At 41.3% G+C, this 23,348-nt stretch overlaps 1 protein-coding gene and 1 long non-coding RNA gene across 2 annotated transcripts in view; both read left to right on the top strand.

The window, feature by feature from the left end:
* Positions 1-1,286: 1,286 nt before the first annotated feature.
* ankrd6a (ankyrin repeat domain 6a) overlaps positions 1,287-23,348 on the top strand; it is a gene marked incomplete at its 5' end in the record, with an annotated part of 92,170 nt that continues 70,108 nt past the window's right edge. The window contains 2 exons of the mRNA XM_079692802.1: positions 1,287-1,412; positions 1,523-1,621. Coding sequence (XP_079548928.1) covers positions 1,287-1,412; positions 1,523-1,621 — 225 coding nt within the window. The remainder of the gene's footprint in view (positions 1,413-1,522; positions 1,622-23,348) is intronic.
* Positions 17,199-19,396, top strand: LOC307013896. Its single transcript, XR_013801100.1, has 3 exons — positions 17,199-17,327; positions 17,893-17,972; positions 18,543-19,396. It is a non-coding gene; the product is annotated as an uncharacterized lncRNA (long non-coding RNA).

Here is a 23,348-nt window from a genome sequence, read left to right on the forward strand (position 1 = left end):
ATTGGTCCATTTCCGAAAAAATATACATGATATGTTTTATAATGATTGATCATGAAAGTGTTCTCAAAGCTAGTAAAGGTGCAGCTAGTTTGAATGACTTTGTATACTGCAGGGTAGCTTGTGAATTTACTCCAGGTGGAACTAAAGTCTGATTTAACACTTGATTATATTTCACATCATTCATCCACATCTGTAAAGTAACTACAAGTATAAAACATTTAAATACTTGTGTATAGTACAAGTACCTTAAAATTGTACAAAGTACAGTACGTGAGTAAATGTACTTCGTTACTTTCCATCTCTGATAAGCAAGTCATTTTTCGTTATCTTCAAAATAATCAGGGCTACTCAGAAATAACAACTTCCTATTAAACCAACTTGATGAAGTCCAATGTTCTATCTTATTTTGCTCTGGTTTGGTCTCCACCAACTCTTTGTGTTATACAAACACACAACCTCACAAACACTTCCAGTCCAACATGTTGCTTCCAAAGGCAAAAACTGGCCATCAAAGGGCCAGAAATGTTTTGAATGGCGACAAAGCATTGCTGGTTGCAGCTAATGACCGCGATAATATAAATTAACTCATCATATGAAATATTTGGTGTTACTGATGACTCGTTTTGGCAGTGTTTATTTTAACGTTATGCGATCACAGTAGTGCAGGTACACTGTTCCACTTGTCACATGCACACTGTGGACTGTACATTTCTCCTCTGTGGGACGAATGAAGGTTTCAAGGTTTCAAAGGCTTTATTGTCACATGCCAGATGCAACAGTGTAGATATGGCATGAACATCTTAAATCCCAGGCTCCTCAGAATAAAGATATTCTGATTTTGATATGTGCACATTACCCACTGTTTATCACAGTTGAAACATTAGAGATCTTTAGAAGCTCCAGAGTTCTTCTAGATATAGTGAAATGTTTAATTCAAAAATGTTTACTTAAAAAATGTTTGCACCTGGCCATCAAGTAGAAAAAGTAGAGTCCAAAAGAGAAGAATATGTAAAAACAACTGTAAAAATAAACGATTAAATTCACAGGAAAGATATAGAAGGCAATATTTCTTAAACGTATTTTGTCAGACGCCCACTTATCCACCCACCCCCCTTAGCCTTTGCTATGGTCAAAGTCATAGTGTTGTTTTTGTCCTTACACTAAAGCATGTTCTACTACTTCAGTGATTGTGTGATAAGCATGGAGTAGAGTACAGTGTCTGTTTGTGTACATGCATGCACACAGAGAACCATAGGCCTGTGTGCATGAGTGTGTGTGTCAGCGTGATGAGTGAGCAGGCGCTGGTCCACATGTCTCAGCGGACCACCCTGCACCGGGCAGCCATGGTGGGGAACAGAGACTCTGTGGCTGCTCTGATCCAGGGGGGCTGTGCTCTGGACCTGCAGGACAAAGTGAGTCACAACTCTTTCACTACAGGAACATCATTTCATATACTTTCAATATGTGTGGTTTATTAAAGGATGATAGTCGGTGATAACACTGTGTCCTGTGTCTGTTTGAGGACGGCAACACGGCGCTGCATGAGGTGTCCTGGCATGGTTTCTCTCACTGCGTTAAACTGCTGGTCAAGGCAGGAGCTGACGTCAACATCAGGAACAAGGTAAGACAAAAACAGAACATTTGCTCAACACAAGGTCTACCTATTTTCAGTCTTTTTTTATTTTCCAAAACTTTCATCCTCATTTTGTAGCCTTCCACAGAGTTGCTTGACAATATGGCAAGACATTTATAAAGAGGCAGCCCACTATTCGGTTTTACAGTATAGGGGAGAATGGGGTAAGATGAGCCTCTAGGCAAGGAAAATTAGATAGAAGTCAAATCACAGCAACAACCTTTACTTAAGGATGTCTTTAAAAAAAGGCCATGAAAATATGACTTCTCAAAGAAAAGTGGTCTGATGGCTTGACTTGCCCCATCTAAGGGATAATGGAACAGGTCAGCCAGTTTAATACATGTTAGCAAATATCTTAGTGTCCAGTTGCAAAACCTACAATATAAAACTTCATGTCATTGCAACCCTAACCCTGTTAACTAAAACTGTTCTATATTTGCTAAACATTTGGGTTGTATGCATTATATTGTGTAAAGAATGGCTCTGTGGACCGAAGAACCTGGCACAAGGCATCACAATCCCTATCCTGGACCTTTCGATAACATCTGAATATCTGCCTGTGTTTCCTATCAGAGCTGAGTTGTGTATTTGCTCTGTAGTAAGGGTTCTATTTCGTCCCTACTGACCGCCAGAGGCGGTGCTTTAGCACTGGGTGTCACTACCCGATCTGTCCCCCTGCCCGATCGGTACTGCGCATGTGCGAGATGGTCCGCCATATTGGACAACTCCGGACGGCAACCCAAGATGGACACTTGACACAGTGGCTTTTAGCAAAGCTCAAAAATAAAACGAGAGAGAGATGAATTATTGTTATTACAACGTGACTTCACTATTATTATCATTATATATATTTACTCTTTTTATTGGGTTCTTTTATTTGGGGTTAAGTACATTGTCAGAATAAGTGAGAAATGGATTTAACTTCTGTTAGACAGCTATCATACTGAATAAATATTTACTGTGAATGTATGCAAACATGTATGGCATATAGCTGTCTAACAGAAGTTAAATTCATTTCTCATTTATTCTGGCAATGTACTTAACCCCAAATAAAAGAACCCCATAAAAAGAGTTGTTAAATAATAGTGAAGTCACGTTGTAATAACAATATCTCATCTCTGTCTCGTTTTATTTTTGAGCCTTGCTGAAAGCCACTGTGTCAAGTGTCCATCTTGGGTTGCCGTCCGGAGTTCTCCAATATGGCGGACCATCTCGCACATGCGCAGTACCGATCGGGCAGGGTGACGGATCGGGTAGTGACACTGGATATGTCCATCGCACTCATGCGCAGTTCGAGTATCTAATAACAACAAAGTCACCTGTGACTCACGTGACGACGGCTATATAGGCCGGCGTCATTAGCGGATCGGCTCCTTTTCATCCTTTTTTACCGCGGCTACATTCTTGTAGCTTACAGCGTTCAGGTTTGAACGTTTAATCTGAGGGATTCCTCTGCAAACAGCTGGCCGCGTGCAGCTTCGCGACTGACAGTCGGAGCTACGGGTTGCGCATCCTCCAGGAGCTGTGGCCGGCTGTGCGCTGTGCAGAGCCTCGACGGACAGGTTTGTGTTAACTTCACTGTGTGTGCTGTGTGCTCTGCATGTGTGGCCATTGAAGAGGATTTCATCCTCCCAACATTATATTATCTAGCGTGCAGCCGTTTGGCTGACACTTTTAAGCACCGGCTACGGTTACTACGGTAACTACGGTCCTATGCCATGTGAGCACTGGCCACGGTTACTACTGTAACCATGGCCTACGGTTCTATGCGGGCTGTTCTCTTTCTTAGAATCTAATTATCTGGTCTTAACATTGTATTTTGACTTGGTTGCTTGATTGTTAGCAGCAGCCGCTTGTCTAACACCTTGCATGTACTGGTAAGCTTCATTATTTAACTCAGCCGGTGAGGGCAGTGCTGTCGCTCCCGCTCCTGGTAATGTATGGTTACTACTGCAACTAGGGTTCTATGCCATGTAAGTACTGGCCGTAGTTACTACTGTAACTACGGTTCTAAGCCGTGTAAGTACTGGCCATAGTTACTACTGTAACTACGGCTCCAAGCCATGTAGGTACTGGCCATAGTTACTACTGTAACTACGGTTCTATGCCGTATAAGCACTGGCCATGGTCCGCCCCCTGAAGATTGTGATTGGAGCACGCCAGGCCCGACGAACTCCAATCGCAGCGCGGACGGCGCACACCTGCTGGAGATGACTACAAAGCCTGGGGACAATCATCACTCTGGAGGCTCTGCTGTGTGAGCATGCCTCTCGCTAGGGATGGGTATCTAGAACCGGTACTAAGTCAATACCGGTACCTGATTGAACGGTATCGGTATACCGTTAAGCCGCTGGACAAACGGTGCTGCTATCGGTATATGCGTTACGTCTACTTCCTTAGTTTAACTTTAAACCATTCTCGTTGGTTGGGAACCCTCATCCCGTGTGATGTATCCGGTTTGAGACCCCTCTGATTGGCCACTGTAAATGCCACTCCTCATCTCTCTCAACAGCGCTCTTATTATTGTTGTGAGACTCCCGCAGGCATGGCGGACAGAGCGAAGCGATCGAAGGTCTGGGTGCACTTTAAAAAATGTAGTGGCGATAGTGCAAGGTGCAATCTATGTACTCAATTAGTTGCTTGTAAAGGGGGTAACACAAGCAACTTAATGAAGCATTTGTAAATGAGACACTCATTGAATCTAAAACGGTGCAGCGTATTTGACAGCCTAAACAATGTGGCTGCTAGCGATACTGCTAGGTGCTGCCCACAGGAGATGCGAGCGGAGGACTGAGGAGGGGAGCGGAGGATTGAGGAGGGGAACCGAGGAGAGAGGAGTGGAAGCAGCAGGCGGTTAGAGAACTGAGAACTCCTCTCCTCTGAGCGGTCATTTTAAAGAGACGTCCATAGAGAACTGCAGTGACGCGTCGTAAAACCAGGAAGTAAGTTAGCATTTTTAGCACTTCCGGTTCCTTCCTCAAAAAGCAATGCATTTTTTCCATAGGGTTTTGGAAAATAGCTCGAAATAAGGTCTGTGGTTGACACAAATTTAAGAGATAAGTCACGTTTTGTTCTACGACATTAAATACATCAGCAGTGACCCCACTGGGGATTTTTGAAGAGTTTACGTGTCTGAAAAACGATGGTTGTTACCGACTGGCTGAATAGGACTACAGAAAGTGTCGAGGCCGTTGTACGTCATTACGCAGAACGCGTGAACACTCCCGCTAAGTTTGTTTTCCCCTGTGTTCTGCTTGAAAGCAAGTACCTGCCTATCTTTAGTATCTTTATATCTATATCTGAACATTAGAATCTGTATTTTTGAAACTGTCGTTTTTAATACAGTAGTTTTACAAATTATAGAATCATTAATTACCAGTGTTTTCCAATTTTACTCGGCAGTTCGTTTCGTTAGCTAACGTTAGCTAAAGGCTAGCGCTACTAGTTAGCTATGCAATGGTTTGTTGCTTTGCTCCGGGTTGCAGCCACAGGTCTTAGCATGAAACGTGCTTGTTCTATCGTTTCCCGGCCAATGTTTTCCAAAGGAGAGTCTGGATTCGTGCCATGAGGTAAGCTGACGTTACATTTTTGTCCATGTCACGGTGAAATGTAAATGATGGGTAGTGACTGTATCGCCGTTTTAGAGATGGCGCTGCTGAAAAGACCGCAACATAAGTAAAGATAATGAATACATCCTATTCAAACCTGTGTGGCTTATATGATAAGTCTAATTAGTACACGTACACGTACACGTATTAGTACACGTTTCACCATGTAACTAAAGATTGTAGTCAGGGAAATCAGTTTGACATATTGAACTAATAAAAAATCACCTCTCTATGGCTATGGAGCAGAGAACTCTCTGCTCCATAGCCTCTCTTGGACGTAAAATCACATGTACATTTTACATTTATATTCAATTTAATATTCCATCCCTCACATACTTTTGTATATATAATAACTTATATTTTGTTTTTCTTGTTATGCTGCTGCAACACAAACATTTCCCAAATTGGGATCAATACAGTAATATCTTATCTTAATTAATTAAGAAATATAACTATTATAATTAGTGTAGCAGCTGACACCTATTTTCAATATGGATTAATCTACCATTTATTTCTTTAGTTCAATTTTGATCCATAAAAATGTCAAAATAGTGAAAATGTTCACGAGACTTATCAAAGTGCAAGGTTATATCTTTAGATGTTTTGTTTTAGCCTATGTACTGTATGTCTTAATGCTCTTACAGTATATGTGGCGGTGTGACTTCCATGAAACTAATATTTGATATCTTCCCAACAGACGAGCTGACAGGAAACCTAACACTCTAACAACCACAACATTGCAAAGGCGAGTAAATGTAAATTAAAAACAATTCACAATTTTTTTATTTCTTCTTCCTTGCAGTGAGGTGAAACTGACCTTGCACTTGGTGCCAGTAAGAATGTTCCTCACGCAGGCTGAATGTTTCTCCTTCCTTACTGACACAGAAGCCCTTGATTTGCAATGCTTCACTAATTGTCATTTCCCTGGCTCTGTAGGGACACTTTACCTCCAGCACAGCGGAAGACCCTACCAGACCATCTGGAGATGCCCCCAACAATCCTGATAGGGAGAGCCATAAATCTGACTCATGGACCTGCATCTGGGTTGCAGTGGTGAATGCCCTGACGCCCTCACATTCATTCATAGTCCCCCACTGTACAGACAAAACACCATCAAGGGCCTGTTGTTGCCCTAGCACCCTGGCAATAAGGGAAGCAGTCACACGCTTTGACCTCAGGGCAGCTCCAAAGTTGCTGGCAGTCAACCTTCCTTTCCTGAACAAATGCCAGTTTGGGTTGGTTCGCTGACCAGTGGTAGCCCCCTGAATTGCCCTCTGTTGCTCTTCAGATAATGCCATGCTTGCCACAATTGCCTCAGGTCCCTGATGCCCAACATATTTGATAATTTCAGGAACAGTAAGTGTTTCCAAGCTGTAGTGTTCCTCTTCTGGCTCGGGGGAGAGAAGCCAAGAAATTCCTGAGAACCTGCCCCCGAGTCTGTCCCTCAGCCAGTCACGATCTTCGGAGGTGGCCTCTCTTGTCAGCAGGTTAAATTAGTTATTGGTTTCAACAGTCACATTAAAACAGTTACTAAATCAGCTTACTATCACCTAAAGAACATATCTAGGATTAAAAGACTAATGTCACAGCAGGATTTGGAAAAACTTGTCCATGCTTTTATCTTCAGTAGACTGGACTACTGCAATGGTGTCTTCACAGGTCTCACTAAAACATCTATTAGAAAGCTGCAGCTGATTCAGAACACCGCTGCTCGAGTCCTCACTAACACTAAGAAAGTGGATCACATCGCTCCAGTTCTGAAGTCTTTACACTGGCTTCCTGTGTGTCAAAGAATAGATTTCAAAAATACTGCTGCTGTTTATAAAGCACTGAATGGTTTAGGACCAAAATGCATTTCTGACCTCCTGCTAAATGATGGACCATCCAGATCTCTCATGGCTTCAGGGACTGGTCAGCTTTCTGTCCCCAGAGTCAGAACTAAACATGGTAAAGCAGCGTTCAGTTATTATGCTCCAAATATCTGGAACAAACTCCCAGAAACCTGCAGGTCCGCTGCAACTCTTACTACTTTTAAATCCAGGCTGAAGACTTTTCTTTTTGTCGCCGCTTTTAATTGAACTATTAATATCTTAGACTGCACTGTAACTTTTATCCATGTATTCTTTCTTTTAATGTTTATTTTATTAGCTTTTCTTTTTAATGACTGATTTTATAGAAAAAATATGCCTCTTCCTTCAGACTTCCTCACAGAGCCCCTCCTCCAACACACACGAACGCGCACATGACCAATGAGGGCACGAGATAAATGGGTGCACAGATGGAAGGCTGACAGGCAGGTAGGCCATCCAGTTATTTTTAGCCGGGCCGGCTCAGATCATTGGTCGTGCTTTTTACAGCGCTACGGCTTCCACAGATTAATTTTTGTATGTATTTATTGTCAAAGCATTTCATATATTCATTGCTGTCGGCATGTTAAGAGCATTCCATGGAATATAACAAAAAGTGTTTTCTGAAATAAATTACATACCCCATTGAATTATGACTGAAGATCGTCAGCTGTCTTCCTCTCCCGTGTTGTTCCTCGATACGTAAAGGCTGCAGCACCGTTGACAACTTCTCTCCACATATCAAACATACCGGTAAGCCAGCATCGTTTGCTGTGAATGCATATAACTCTGTCCACACAGAATTAAATCCTGTGTTCCTCCGGTACTTTTCTTTGATTTATCCATAGTTCGCTCATCGAGCCGGGGGTCAGGTTATTCACCCGCAGGAAAAGGCGCTCGCGCGGGACCGTAGCAGGATGTGACGCATATTTTAGTTGACCTAATTAAAACCGTTTTGTTTTTTATTTATGTGTCACAGTATCACCTCAAAATACAAGATACGAAACATTTTCAACCATGCAACAAAATATAAATAGTCCTACAAATACTTTTATTTTATTTCCTTCTTATTTTTTGTCTAAGCTCAAGGGAGCCAGAGCAGAGGGCTTAAAGGGCCGCATGCGGCCCGTGGGCCGCGGGTTGCCGACCCCTGTCCTACACCTATAATAATTTGGCCTTTCATTGAATGTTTTATAAACCAGTCAAACGTACAGATGTCATTGTGAATTGGAAAACTGCATTTAAATGTTGTTAAAGGTCAACGTTTCAATGTATGGTTGTTGATCGTTTACAAAGAATTGACATATTTTAAGCTCAAATACTCGGTTCTATGTTTAAACCTTCAGACACATTTTGACGTGTTTCAGTTCAGCACATCATTTATTTTGTGATGATTTAAAAGTACAATCCTGAATAATATACGTACTCGCCTTTATCTTTTTGCCATCTTAGCCTTTTTACCAATTTCTTCATATCACAGTTTTGCATGATGTCACTGTAGGACAATGTTTTAAGGATCTCTTGTCTAGCTAGGTTGTCAGTTTGAAATGTCTGGATGAAGATGTAACTGATTTACAAATGTTTACAAATGTTTAAAGAAATGCCTCTTTTCACAACACACTCTCACTCCATAAACGTCCAGGAGCGACGCTTGGTCAGGGTCCCGTGGCGTGCAGTTGTGACGCTCCTAGGCTCCTTCAGCTTCATAAAGGGACGCAAATAGCTTTCAACTGATTGCAATGTATTCCCATCTGCGGCGGGATTTGACGCTCATGGAAGCACGGCATTCGTTTGTGTTGGCTGCCCTTAAAGGCAATGTGAGCGTCCATTCCCATTGGATAACGGAGAATTGTACAACCGGAAGTAAGTATTCCCCTTACTGTCGATTGATTTTACAGTGATATCTGCACTACTCATCGACTAAAAAACACCAGATTATCTTTGTTAATTACACAACATTGATTGGTTTAAATTGTGAAAAATGCTTTTGTATTTTTCCCCTTCGATTCGGAGAAAGGATGGCAGAAGACACAACACTACCCAGAATCCCCAGCTATCGTTTAGGACTACACCATGTGCTCTGTTTGACAAACCACGTGATTAATTTCTCAAGCTCTGTGATTGGTTGACCTCCAACTGGTTCCATATGAAAAAAAAACGTTTCGTAAAAGATAAAATCATACTTTATACAGCAGTGCTTGCTTTACTCTTTGAAAGTCATCACATGAATGCATTGTAATAAATGGTTCGGCTGCATTAAATATATTACACATCCGTCATAGTTCTTTATTTTTATTTATCTACAGCAGTGGTCGCCAACCAGTCGATCGCGATCGACCGGTCGATCGCGAGTGTGGTGCGGGTAGATCGCGGACCGTTAAAAAAAAAAGTAACAAAAGAAAGAAAAATTAAATTAAAATAATAATGTTTGAAAAATACGTTTTTAGATGTAAACCTATCATCCACCACCCCGTTAGCAGGTGCCACTTGATTGACATATATTTGAGACACCTCAATAATATAATACATTAACCATGCTTTACGTGAACCTCATCATGACACAAGAGACAACGGCAGGACTGTAATTTCCCGTGTTCACTGAACGCAACAGAGGCAAGACACCACACCAATCAGAGAGTTGCATGGAAATACACGTTTGCTTGTGTCATTCAAGCTCGGCTCTGTGTGTGTGTGGCAATAGCGCATTTAGTGTGATAGAGAGAGGGAGAGAGGGAGGTAGAGAGGGAGAGAGAGGGACCGGTGCTAGCAGGCACCGTGATGTTAGCATCTGGTTAGCTAGCTGCACTAACTAACTAACGGACATAAGGAGCTGTTTCCACAACAAGCTGGAGGTGAGTCTCTCCTGTCAGACTGAGGGGCTCAGGAGGACTCTCTGAGTGTTTAGAGCGGTTTTGTCACAAATTATTCAAAAGATTATTTCCGCGGCACACCTTCATATGATCATTATAGTTATACAAACAATAAGAGAATAAATTAAAAACAGGTATGAAATAGCCTACTATACAGTGTGATTTGTAAAATATCCATATAGAAAAATAAAATCTGTTTACAGTTCTGTTTCATATGGGTGCTGAGAGAGGTATCCATAGATCTCTTCATGTTGCTCTCAAAGTGCACCAGATTGATGCTTTCAACTTCAATATTTAAAAAAAAATCTTCCAGGGGGAACATCCCCCCGGACCCCCCTAGAGTAGGTGAGGACCCCGCTAGAGGAGGTGAGGTCCGCCCCCCAATAGCACTTTACCCCTGCCTATATGCCGTGAGCTGATTATGGAGCCTTCATTGTAACAGTAATTCAGATGCAATTACCCTATATAAAAGGCCTCAAATTGGAAGCATTGTCTGGGCCGTCTTTTTCACTCAATTCTGCAATAGGTAGATCTCGCCTTTCACCTAGGCCGAGGTCGGTGATCTTGGGCTTAAAAAGGTTGGTGACCACTGTTCTACAGAGATCGGGCTCAGAATAGACCGGAAACTATTCTTTTACCGTTCAGTTTGAATTTCACAATAAAGTTAGTAGTAATATTTAGTTTTGATATTATTGTTTTTTATTAACTACTAGACCGCTGGGTCATGTTAAGACCATCTTTTCTGTGTTGCTGTGGGTTATTTCCATCGCTTTTGTGTTAAAAATATCAAAACAATAACTAAATATATCCGTCGTAAACTAAACCAGAAACAGCAATATATTTTATTTTGTTAACACTGTAAACTTGACAGCTTTTTAACCCAAACCACCTACTGGTTAAAGCACGTTATTACACGTTTAGAGTAATGCAATGCCTTTTCTTAATGTCTTTTATTATTATTAACTACTTGTTATTTGTTGGGACGCTGCTATTGATATTATTTCTGTTATGTTGTGTAACTTTTTAATGGTGTTATCTTTATTGCTACCCCCTTCCCCGTCAATGTATAGTGTTGGTCCATAGCGCAAACGTATTATTTGAAAAAAAAATCTGCATCTAAATTCGTGGCATAGATACGTTATTTTCCCCTGTGCAATTCTCCATTTACTCAACAATAACACATAATTATCCTTGTGTTTATTTATTTGATTAATAAACACAAGTTGGAGTCCGTCAGGACCGAGGGTCGGAGCAGCTAATTTGCTTTAGAGAATATTAAACCCGGAAGTAAGTATTCTCTCCGCTTCGCTTGACAAACCCCGTGATAGTCCTCAAGCTCTCTGATTGGAGAGTGTGCTCCGAGGGTTAGGCCGAGCGTCGAACAGCACTTGAAATGGGATGGAACCACGGCAGACTGTCCAAAACTGGATTTGAACGGGTCCACCGCGTCCCCCCCTCCCCCACCCCGTCCCCAGAACTACACATGCTGGCTATTGTGTTTCGCAACATGTTCTCTATCTATGGCACATCTCTACTGGCAGTTGGAGTTTTAAAAGACGTTTTCGTATTTCCCATAATAAGAAGTTGCCAGTATTAAACTGTGTACATCCCTGGAGGTTTAGGGGTTAGGAAACACTCAAATTTAAAACATATCATTAATAAATTGGTGAAAATTGCTGGTGCCCATAATGGGCAGTATTAATATATATACCCACATGCCAGCTAAGGTCAGAAGAGCTTTATTTAACAGCTGGTCTTATGTCTGTGACCCCTCCTGTTGTTAATTGATAAGCCTGAAACTTGTCAAGGTTCAGAGGCACATTTAGCAAATTAGTTAATTAAATTGCAAAGTAGCCATCGATCATCTTAAGATAAGATATACTTTATTGATCCCAAGTTGGAAACATTTGCGTTACATCAGCATGTGTAACAGTTGTAAATATGCAGTGGTGTTTATTTGTAAATCATTTAGTATAATCACACAAATTCTGTGTTTTATATTTAATAATTCTGTGTTCTTTATTTATTGATTGTTCAATACCTGACAAGGCCGGAGATGAAATATCTACATACATCTTATAAGAGTATAATACATATGTATAATATCAGTTAAAATAAGTTCTTCAACATAGTTAACATTGCTGGAGGTATGCACAAATATTGATAGATGTCTTGTAATGCACTATTGAGGAACCTGCGACCCAAGTTTTTCATTCATTGCATAACTACACCGTTTGTCTATATGATATGTCAATAAACCTTAGAAAATCTTGAAATCTTGAAAGGGATGTGAAAAATAGTCATTATATACAGTCTTTAAGTAACTATTAGTAGAGAATAACGAGTAATGAATATACTTTATAGGGATCCTATTAATATCTAATAATACAAATAATGAAATTCAATAACATGCTTTAACCACCAGGTGTCCCTTTATATCAGCTGTGCACCTTTATGGTGTAAATACAGCCTATCCACCAATTGAATCAAATATAAAAGTGAACCGAATTAGTGTTGACACTGCAAGGAGACGTATTGTGTGAAAATAAATGTAAGATGTTGTTTAATTGCTGATATATTTATGATCCACGTCACGTTTTCAGTGTTGGCGGCAGTTCCTCATGTTTGTCTAGAAATCTTCTCATCAGGGCTCTATAAATAGAGAACTACAGCAGATATGTCATATTTAATGCAGCTGAACCGTGTATTACAATGCCGTTATGTGATGACTTTCAAAGAGAAAAGCAAGCACACTTGGAATAAAGTATTATTTAATTTTTTAAAGATGTTTTCGGTCTGTTTCCGGTATTTGTTAATGACGATGTGATGTGAGATGTGAGACTGGAAATGCAAAGGGGAAAATAACGTATCTATACCAGGGGTGCCGGAAGCAGGGGGGCCAAGGGGCCATTGGCCCCCCCACTTTTATGGATCAATTCAAAAATATACGTGTATTTGTGTAAAAAAATATTTTTCCGGGGTTCGAGTTTTTTGTTTGATTTTAAATAAGCAAAGTCTTGGCTTTCAGAATATGAAACTTTTATTTCCAAAAACAAACGATAAATACAGTTTTGAAGCTTGTAAAGGGAAAAAGACAGGCACCTCGCTCTCACTCGGCTCCCCCTCAGCGCAGCAGCAGCAGCAGCTCCCCTCCCCCTCCCTCTCACTGAAATTATTAATGTAAACCGTATAGTAATCTAGATAACACGGCAGGGTCCGTGACAGTTTCATCTGATTTCAAATAAACAAAGTCTTGGCTTTCAGAATATTAAACTTGTTTCGGCAAATCCAGATGATAAATACAACTTTGAAAGCTTGTAACGGCATAATTACAAGAGGAGAACGGAGTAATTTAACGTCACAGGGCATAACAACAGCCGGTGTTTCTCGTCTGTGTGTTTAACACAGACACACTTGCGAGTTTACCCCAGACAAGTAATCCAAACGAAAATATTTTCCCTCCATAGCTACTCTGGTCATTTGCCCCGCTAATAATCAATCAGATCGATGGATTCCAGAGAAGAGGAAACTTTGAACGTCTTTTTCTCAAAATTATGACTCGGTGGCAATCATTATATAATGTGACATTTTGCTTAATATTTGGAGTACAACAACAATCCTGATATCATTAGAAAGCTAGGAATCTCCTCTTTCCAACAGTGTATACAACTCAAAATGTGTCTTTGGGTCAATGCGAACAGTTCAAATATTGCACTAGGTAAAATAAAGCAGGCAAACATAACAGGAAGAATATGTACATTTTAATCCAATCAAAGAGGACTTTGTCACACCATTCAAATGTATCAAGTAGCCTACATTACAACCAATAAAAAAGCTGAGATTTGTTTATTTGTTACGTTGTTCTGTGTGTGGCAGCCGTTAACCTAGAAAGATAAACTTAGCTCGCAAACATGTCAGAAGAACCAGCGCATAAGAAAATGAAATACAGTCAAACTAAACTTAAATTCAACCACTTCAATGTCACATCCCTGACATCCACCACAACTCCGGAGCCTGGACCTTCAACTATAGAACCAGCGCAGCCAGATAAACCCAAAAGCAGCAGCTCTGCGGCCGCAGAGACTGTCAAAACCGCAGGCCTCGTTGAACCGAAACAGGCTGGTTCCGACTGCGTGGAGGCTTGTTGTCGCGACATCGAGACGGGTAAAGCTGCACAGCTAATTGTTGATAAAAAGGAGACCGCTAGATCGTTTGGACAAAGAGAAAGGTACTTTAATGCAGAATGGTACAAAAACCGAGAGTGGCTAATTCTTTGTAAAACCACTAAACGGGCCTTCTGTGAAATTTGCAGATTTGCTGCTGTCAAACGGCTGGTAACTTTCTCAAAATGTGGAGATGACAGTTTTGTAAATACCGGATGTAATAACTGGAAAAAGTGCCCAAGCCTCCTGGACAGCCACGAAAAGTCCAATGTTCACAGAGAGTGTGTTCAAAAAAAGTGTGCTTTCTTCAGTCAAACACCAGTCAACATCCAGCTTGTCCAACAGGAGCGTATTGAGCAGGAAAAAATAAGAGATGGGATGATGGAGCAGCTGCGCTGTCTGCAGTTTCTAACCCGACAGGGCCTAGCAATCAGGGGGCATGAGGATAAGGAGAGCAATTTCAAAAGGCTAGTAGAACTCGTAGCTGATAAAAACCCCACTCTGAGAAGCTTCATGCTCACCGGGAAATATGCATCACACGAGACAATCAATGAACTCATAAACCAAATGTATCGGGAATCTCTCACCACTTTATTAACATAAATTAAAAACAATGCAGAACATTATGCAGTTATTGTGGATGAAACTCGCGATTGCTCCGGGCATGAACAATTGTCTCTGACTGTACGATGGGTATCAGCTGATTATGTTGTCCATGAAGACTTCATAGGAATGTATGACTGTCCTAAGACTGACGCATTATCAATAACGCTTACTATTAAGGACATGTTACTGAGATGCAGCCTGGACATTGGTGACATGAGAGGGCAAACCTACGATGGCGCATCTGTTCTACAGGGACAAATGTCAGGTGTGGCCAAACGTTTTAAAGACATCAATCCCAAAGCAATCTCAATGCATTGCACTAATCACAGCTTAAACCTCATACTCCAGGAAGCTGCTTCAAAGTGCAACATGGTACGTGGTGCCTTCAGTTTAGTTCACGACATACATGAGGTCATCAACAACTCACCAAAACGACTTGCCATCTTTAATACCATTAGGGATGCTGCAGCTGCTGCCTCTCCTACTGTCAGTGGCCTCACACCGCTCTGCCCCACTCGCTGGACAGCCAGAGGCAGTGCAATAAAATCCCTGCTTGCGAATTATGAAGCCGTCTACGACACGTTGGATGAAATAATCCGAATGGGGGGGAACACAGAAGCAAGCAAGAAGGCACCAGGGCTGCAGGCATTGATGACTCAATTTAGTGTGTTCTTCGGATTGAAAGTGTGTCTTACACTGTTTTCTTCTGCGGAAGAGGTGGCTCGGGTGCTCCAGTCCAAAGACCTCTCAGCAGAGACAGTTAAGTCAGCAGTGCAGATGCTCCAGACACACTACACAAACCTGAGGTCCACAGAGGCATTCCACAGCATCTTTGAAGAGGCCCAAAGAACGAACATGAGCGACATGGTCCAGGCCCCGGCTCTTCCTCCAAGGCGGCGCGCTCCACGCCGTTATGATGATGGGGATGCGTATCATCAGTGGGAAAATCCAGAGGACTACTTCAGGAGCCAGTTTTTTGAGGTAGTTGACCTACTCACTTCTGAGCTGACTCGCAGGTTTAACCAACCCACTCTGCAGCTGCTGATGAGTATGGAGCAGGTACTCCTCACAGCAGTAAACAGTCCCCCTGGTTTCGGCAGCATCAACATCCCCCAAAATCTGGTCGACATGTACACAGGTGATATTGACATGGAACGGCTGTCCACCCAGTTGTCAGTGTTTCCAGCAGTTTTGCAGGCACACAACAGTAGTTCCGCCGCTGAAAGACCCATCATGCAGGTGACAAAGGTGTCCACAATCACCGACATGCTGGCGGCACAGGGACGAGGCACGCAATCCCTTTTCAGTGAAGTGGATAAACTTCTACGGCTGTATTTGACTGTGCCAATGTCAAATGCAACAGCTGAGCGGAGCTTCTCCAGCCTCCGTCGGTTGAAGACGTTCCTCCGTTCAACAATGTCCGAGCGCCGCTTAAATCACCTTCTCTTCCTCCACATCCACAAAGATTTGACCGACGGCCTGGACCTCAAAAAAGTGCTCCGGAGCTTCTGCTTTGCCAGTGAGCGAAGGGAGGTTTACTTCGGCAAAATCTAGGAAGATTGTGTAGATTTAGCCACGTGGAAATGTTCTTTAGCTTTAGCCTAATGTCGGACATTTGTTTGAAGGGTGCTCCGCCTCCACCCTCACCTGTGATTGGACATTTGAGTCATGTAATTTTGATTACATGACATCACAGCTTGTGTTAGGTGTTATTAACCAATAGTTTCATTGGAAGACCTATTTTATTATACAGTTAATATTACGCCCCAGCCAGGCCAGTTCGAGTGGCTCTTCGTCCTTTTCGTAACTGTATTACAACTATTGTTCATCGGTTGAATAAATAATTTATGTCAATTTCTTGAATTTCTTTAAATAAGTTTCATGAATTGCATTACCTCCTGTAGCCAGAGAGGCGGAGTGATTACCACTCCGCCCTGGCGGAGGCACTGGCGGACTGATTACCACTGTAGATTTAGCATTTCTTTCACATACACACACACACACTTTTTGCCCCCCCCACTTCTGAAATGAATCCGGCGCCGCTGATCTATGCCACCATTTTAGATGCAGATTTTGTTAAACTAATACGTTTGTGCCAAGCGGCAAACTCTGTGGAAGAGCCGGGACGCCAATACGGAAGTGGCACACACTGCAGTTCATATATTGGCCGATAGGGACTGACTGCAGAAAGGAGCAATTTCCATAGACCCCCATGTTAAAATGCCCAACTTTACAGCAAAAAAAAACATGTTTCTACCCATGGATGCAATAAATATTATTATGAATATAGTTAGATTCCACCTTCATGATTATGGATCTGTGAGTGAATTGTTTTCTAACACAACCCTTTTATTTATATCAGGTCTTAAAGTTTTTTAATAAATTAAGGCGTGGTCACATTGAGTGACGGCTCTGTGAAGTGACTGCTACTGCTAGCTTCTTGTCTCTCTGCTAGCTGCTCAGTGAAGCTACAGGCTTTCTGCCTGTTCAGCTCTTCCAGGGAACACAACTTGCCCCCGGCCGTGTTTGTTTGTTCTTCATGCTTATATATCGGACTATTGTGACGGTTGAAACAGACGGTGCATGAATGCGGTTTTGCGGTAAGTGAAATTCGAGTACTTATTTATGTGTTAATGATTTTAATCAGCTACGTAATTAATGTTATGGCTTGGGTTAGCGTGTAAGCGAGTGGTAGCTACATCGGTGCTAACGATGCTAATAGTAGCCTCCAAGTTAAAATCATGGACTATATTTATAAAGGTTAAAACGAAATAGAAAAGTGTTAAGCATTAAGTGGGATAATACTGAACAACAAACGGCTTCTGTTTGAGGTTGATAAAATAAGGTCATCCTTGTAACTTAGAGAGATGATTATTATCAGCCCTGCACATAAGCATATGGCTGGTTGAGCTGCTGTTCATTGTTGAGCTTACACGTTGACTCAAAGTCATCTGAAGAACGAACCCAAACCTTTTTGTTTTTATGAATTGCATTACCAAATGGGTATCAAATAAACAGTAAGCATTGGTAACACAACTTCCAAAGTTACAGTAAACTAAAAAGGACCCTGACTCGGACAATACACAATCCAACATGTTCAACAGAAGAGAATCAGTTATATTGTTTGTACACATGGTACTTTACATATATATCTGTTTGTTTAAGGTGTCCAGGTGATGCAGACAGGCTGGACCAGAGAGTGAGAGACATAACTGGACTCCTCACAGCAGTGAACTTCAGCTCAGGTACAAAGACTCTTTTTTTCATACTGTACAAAGAATTAAGAAAGATATTGGTTTAAATAAATGAAGTATTGACTTTAATACACTGATATACATTCCATTAAACAATACTAAATACTAGATCACCTACACACCAGTTAAGTTGAGGGTTTTTTCCATGCAAAAAGTTACATTTAGATGTTAACAAGCAATATGATTTTGTCAGCTTTCTAATTTAATGTATTAATGGCAAAGATATTTAACACATAGTAAGATCTGCTACTATTTATCTCTCAATATTGTCTGTAAAAAAACGTGGTAAAAATTATTCTTTCAGTGAGACAACAGAGCAAGCTTCTAGAGTTGCACTACGTTTTGATAACAGTTAAATATTATTTTGATAATAACATATATTTCAATGTTGATGAACTTCATACTTTTCATTCATAATCTGATTGTCTTTGTAGCTCACTGTTGAAATAACATTACAATTACAAAATAATTATATCTACAGCCCCTAAACACACAAACACACCGCTTTCATAAATAACACACTTGTTCTGCAATAATATGTTTTGTTTCCTGCAATTTTAGGAAAGGACATGCCTGAAAGACACGACATGTTCTCCTTCTCTGAGGGTCAAGAAGAACATCCAAGAGGAAAATTAAAAGCTGATGCTATGAGATTTTAAGACCAGTACACTAAGAAACTACTTTTATTGTAAAAACAGTCAGCTGATCGAATGCACCTATTTCCACATCTTCACTCCATCAGCTGATTATTTCTATTTGCCTCGCTTTATGAGCTTCACACCACTTGTGCCTTGTACCGCAGAGTTTGCAACGTCACAAATAAATGGGGCCAATCTTCAGTAAGAATAATGGACAAAAGGAGTGCAAATACATTTTATTGAAATGTGAACCAAAACTTAATCAAACATGTTTTAAATAAAAAGCACATATGGACAGAAGGTGTAAACCTATTAAATGTATAAGTAAACACATTTAGTCAAATAAAGTGACAGACTAGGCCTGTGCAGTTGGTATCAGCTTTGCCCAGCATGGGCTCCTCCATCAGGCCTGGATCTCCTCACAGAGGAAAGACCCTCAGTCCTCTCCAAACCAACAGACAGGACGTCCATCACACGGAGGTTTCTCCCTGAAGTCTCTTCAGCTTTCTGGACACCACGCTGTCTCAATCCGTCCACACTGAATATGAGAGGGGGAAAATGAAAATAACAAATGCTTTAGACCAGTGGTTCCCAAACTTTTTGGGCCCAAGGCACACCAAAGGACAAGTACAAATCTCAAGGCACACCTACCCTAAAATAGCCCTTATAACACGTGTTATCACTCATATCATGTAAAATATCTGTAAATGTGCATACTTATTTACTAATGGCAAATAAAATGTGACAAAGACAACTATATTACTCATGAAATATTTATTAACGAAAACATTTTTAAATTAATTTATAAATATAAATATATATATATATATTATATATATATATATATATATAATATATATATTATATAATTTATTAAACTTTAGCAAATTAGGCTTCATCAAAGCAGCAACACACTCATTTAAACCAGACAGGTCACAAAATTAAAAATGAGGCAACGGAAACTCAGCAGAAACTCAGCACAGAGAACTGTCAATGCAAGGAAACATGGTCCTGAACTACAAATTATGAATATAACATTTCACCAATCAGCATTGAAACATGTGCTATTTTAAAATTTGCCTATTTACAGATTAATGGGATACATGTGCCTGTTGGGGCGCGCAGATTTTTTTAATCCTCGGTGGCACTGAATAGAGGGCAACTCGCAAGTCCTGTTCAACAGACAGCCGTGACCTGCTGTTGTTCTTCATATAAGTCAGAGTAGAGAACGCCAGCTCACACAGGTAGGTAGTGGGAAAATGAAGTAGTTGCTCAATCGCGTGGTGGGAGATGCTTGGGTACTCCGATGCAGAAGCCAACCAAAACTGATCCAGTGGGAGCTCACTGAATTTGAGTTTCAGTGTGCGGTCCACACGGAGCTCTGCGCACTCCTCTCTCTCTTTCATGGAGAGCTTCTCTGTGGAGGATTCCTGGTGGAATGGGTCTTGGATCCAGTCATAGTCCTCGATGTCAGCCACACGTGGAAAATACTGCTCAAACCTCTCTTTTAAGGTCTGAAGGTGTTCCGCATACACAGCGCGCTCCTTAGCTGCCTGCGGCGCAGCTGATGTCAGCGGGAACATGTCCATGGAGCCCTGCTCCAAAGCCTCCTGCCACAGGAGAAGTTTGCCCATAAACCCCCGAATCTTATCTGTGGACGATAAAATGTTTTCATTCCTTCCCTGAAGCTTGGCGTTTAACTCGTTCAGATGCCCAAATATGTCTGCGAGGTAAGCCAGCCTGGCGCACCACCTCTCATCCGCGAGCTTGTCTTTATGTGGGACAGCGTTTTCACCTGAAAACTCCAAAAGCTGTTCCCGAAGCTCATAAAGACGGGATAGGACTTTCCCCCGTGACAGCCAACGTACCTCTGTGTGCAGGATCAGGCTTTGGTGGTCGGCTCCCATCTCGGCGCACAGCTGGGAGAAGAGGCGAGATTTCAGGGGCCTTGATTTTATGTAATTCACCATCTGCACGGCCTGATTCAGCACCTCAGTCAACTCCGGGGGCATGGTTTTGGCAACCAATGCCTCTCGGTGCAGAATGCAGTGGTTTGTCACGATATGTGGGTTTTGTGCCCTCACCTTAGCAATGAATCCTTTCACTCTCCCCGTCATGCTCGCCGCACCATCTGTGCAAAGACCGACGCACATATTCCAGGTCAGACTGTTCTCTTTAAAATAGTCATTAGTTACCCTGAATATTTCCTCTCCCGTGGTGTGGCTTTCCATTTCTTTGCAGAATAAAAATGTCTCTTTGATGGAGTCAGCATCAACATATCTGACGTTTGCCAGAAGTTGGGCAGCCCCACTGATGTCCGTAGATTCATCTATTTGGAGCGAAAATCTGCCGCTCGCCTGCAGTTTCTCTGCCAAATGTTCCTCAATGTCTTCGGACATGTCGTCGATTCTTCTTTTGATCGTATTATCAGACGACGGCACTTTCGATAGCTCATTTGCGGCATCTGGACCCAGCATGACACCTGCAAGTATTTTGCAAGCAGGGAGGATGAGTGTCTCCGCTATTGTGTGAGGCTTCTTCTGCTTTGCAATGAGCTCCGCTAGCATGTAACTCGCCTCCATTGCCTTATCAGACACTTTCACAGAATCCAACAAACGTCCTTGCTGCCTCTGGTTCAGATCCCGCGCTCTTCTGAAGTAGTCCAAGTTACTGTGAACATGGGCGGGATGTTTGGTTTCCAAGTGCCTCTTCAGCTTGCTTGGAACCATGTTAGCATTAGCTAACTTCTCCCGACAGACGACGCACTCGGGCTGAGGATTGTTCACATCCCCGGTCCAAATGAAGCCATAAGACAGATAACTGTCATGGTACTGTCTGCTGACAGTTTTTTTCCTCTTCTCTTTCGGTGGTGGGTTGTCGGCAGTCTCTACACTGGTGGTTGCTGGTTTGCTCCGCACAAGAAAGCGCTCCATTTTCCCGCTTGCTTGTTTCTCAGTTTTAATATTGTCCTTCAGCCTTTGATGTGTGAAAGCAATTCTAGAACCCTGAAGGCAAGAGAGACTGAAAAGAGTCAAGCGAAGCTTATAAAAGTTAACAGCATTTAATTACACAAAATATGCGGTGGTGTACAAAATGAAATGTGCGAGTGGAGGCGCTCTCCACATCCGACCGGTCAGTTCAGGTCAGGGAGTCGAAGAGATCAATTCTTGGCTTGCTCTTCCTGTTGTCATCTGAGGTCTTCTCCTATTGGCCGGCGTTGTCGGGGGGCGGGTCCAATGCAATTCCTGCATTTTTCTGTAGCTAAATTGCATCATTCTGGCATCTGTGGTTATTTAAACATTCCCTGCTACACATTATTCAGCGTCAATAAATGAGTGCTAATCCCAGTGTGCTCACTGTACAACATCACATGTCATTTCACCTTGGTTCAAGGTTTGAAATCGTATGATTCCGCCAGATGCTAAATGCTAACCGGAAGTGACGAATTTTCAGAATAAAAGTGTTAAGCTAATAGTGAGAACTTCCGGTTTTTCAGAATAAAACTGATTTAAATCAAATAGTGTATTTAATTCAAATTACGCCATATCAACATTGATTTTAATTTCTAACAATCCCTCCTTACATACCATTTAAGGTATGTAAATAATATTGAAATCAATGCGTTCTTCATCCGAACATTGCATGGTACATAACTCATAAAAGTCAAAAATACAAATAATACATATTCATCATAAATATAAAGTTTTTCATTTGTGCATAACTTCTATCTTAAACCTTTAATGTCACTTCGCAAAATAGCAGCAATTGGCTTGGTATGGAAAATGTCTAACGCCCTCCTTTCACATCATAAATCATCTTCATACTGTATCTGGTGTAAAGGCACTTGTTCCTTTACAAAGTATAAGAAGGATTAAACTATCTGAAAATAGCTAAATATTACTCTTTATTTAAACAAGTCTAGCGCCATTCTATCGGTCTGTTTTTATCTAACTGTTTGTGTCATCGTTTTACTGTGTCTCTGGTGCAATTTACGAATCTCTGCTGGCTCCAGTAGATATAGTTCTCTCCATCCACATTCTTGTTGGTTCTGGGACAGAGGAATAATAATTCAGAACCTGCTGATATTTGAATCTCACTACTTGGCATATGTTACAAACAAAAAACATCTTCTTGGTGAACTAAATAAAATCCTTGTAATCTTTCTCAAATCTAATATAACAATTAACTATTCCTGTTTGTGGTAAAAACACACTAACGTTATGTAATACAATTTCATTATGATTCAAAAACAACTAAAGTCATGATGATGTCAGAGTGAATGATTTCCTGAGTGTGTCTGTCCTGTAAGGTACGTCATTCTCTGCTTGGATCGTGTGCAGAAATCCCATCGATTGCACCTGGCAATACTGCTTCTACCTATCTATTATCAAGCTGAAAAATGAATACAGAAATCCAACATACTGTCATCAAATGTCTTTCTATTATGAATTGAAATGAAATGTATATCCCCATAATGATAATAATAACCTAAACAATAAAGTCTATGGCCTTTACTTCTTTTACCAGGCTAGTTACAAGATGTTATCAAAATTAAATTCTGTCTCATTACATTACTATGTTTCAGCTTAACTGTAATATGTTCTTTCTACATTTCAAACCTCAGGTACTTTAATATCTGTTGAAATATTACAAAATTGTTTCATTATCACAGGTCAACTTTTTCGGTATTCCATTCTGGAATTAGATCTCTCACAGTAGCCCCTTGGCC

This window comes from Notothenia rossii (genome assembly GCF_949606895.1).
Source record: "Notothenia rossii genome assembly, chromosome: 7".
In the NCBI taxonomy this organism is placed as follows: domain Eukaryota; kingdom Metazoa; phylum Chordata; class Actinopteri; order Perciformes; family Nototheniidae; genus Notothenia; species Notothenia rossii.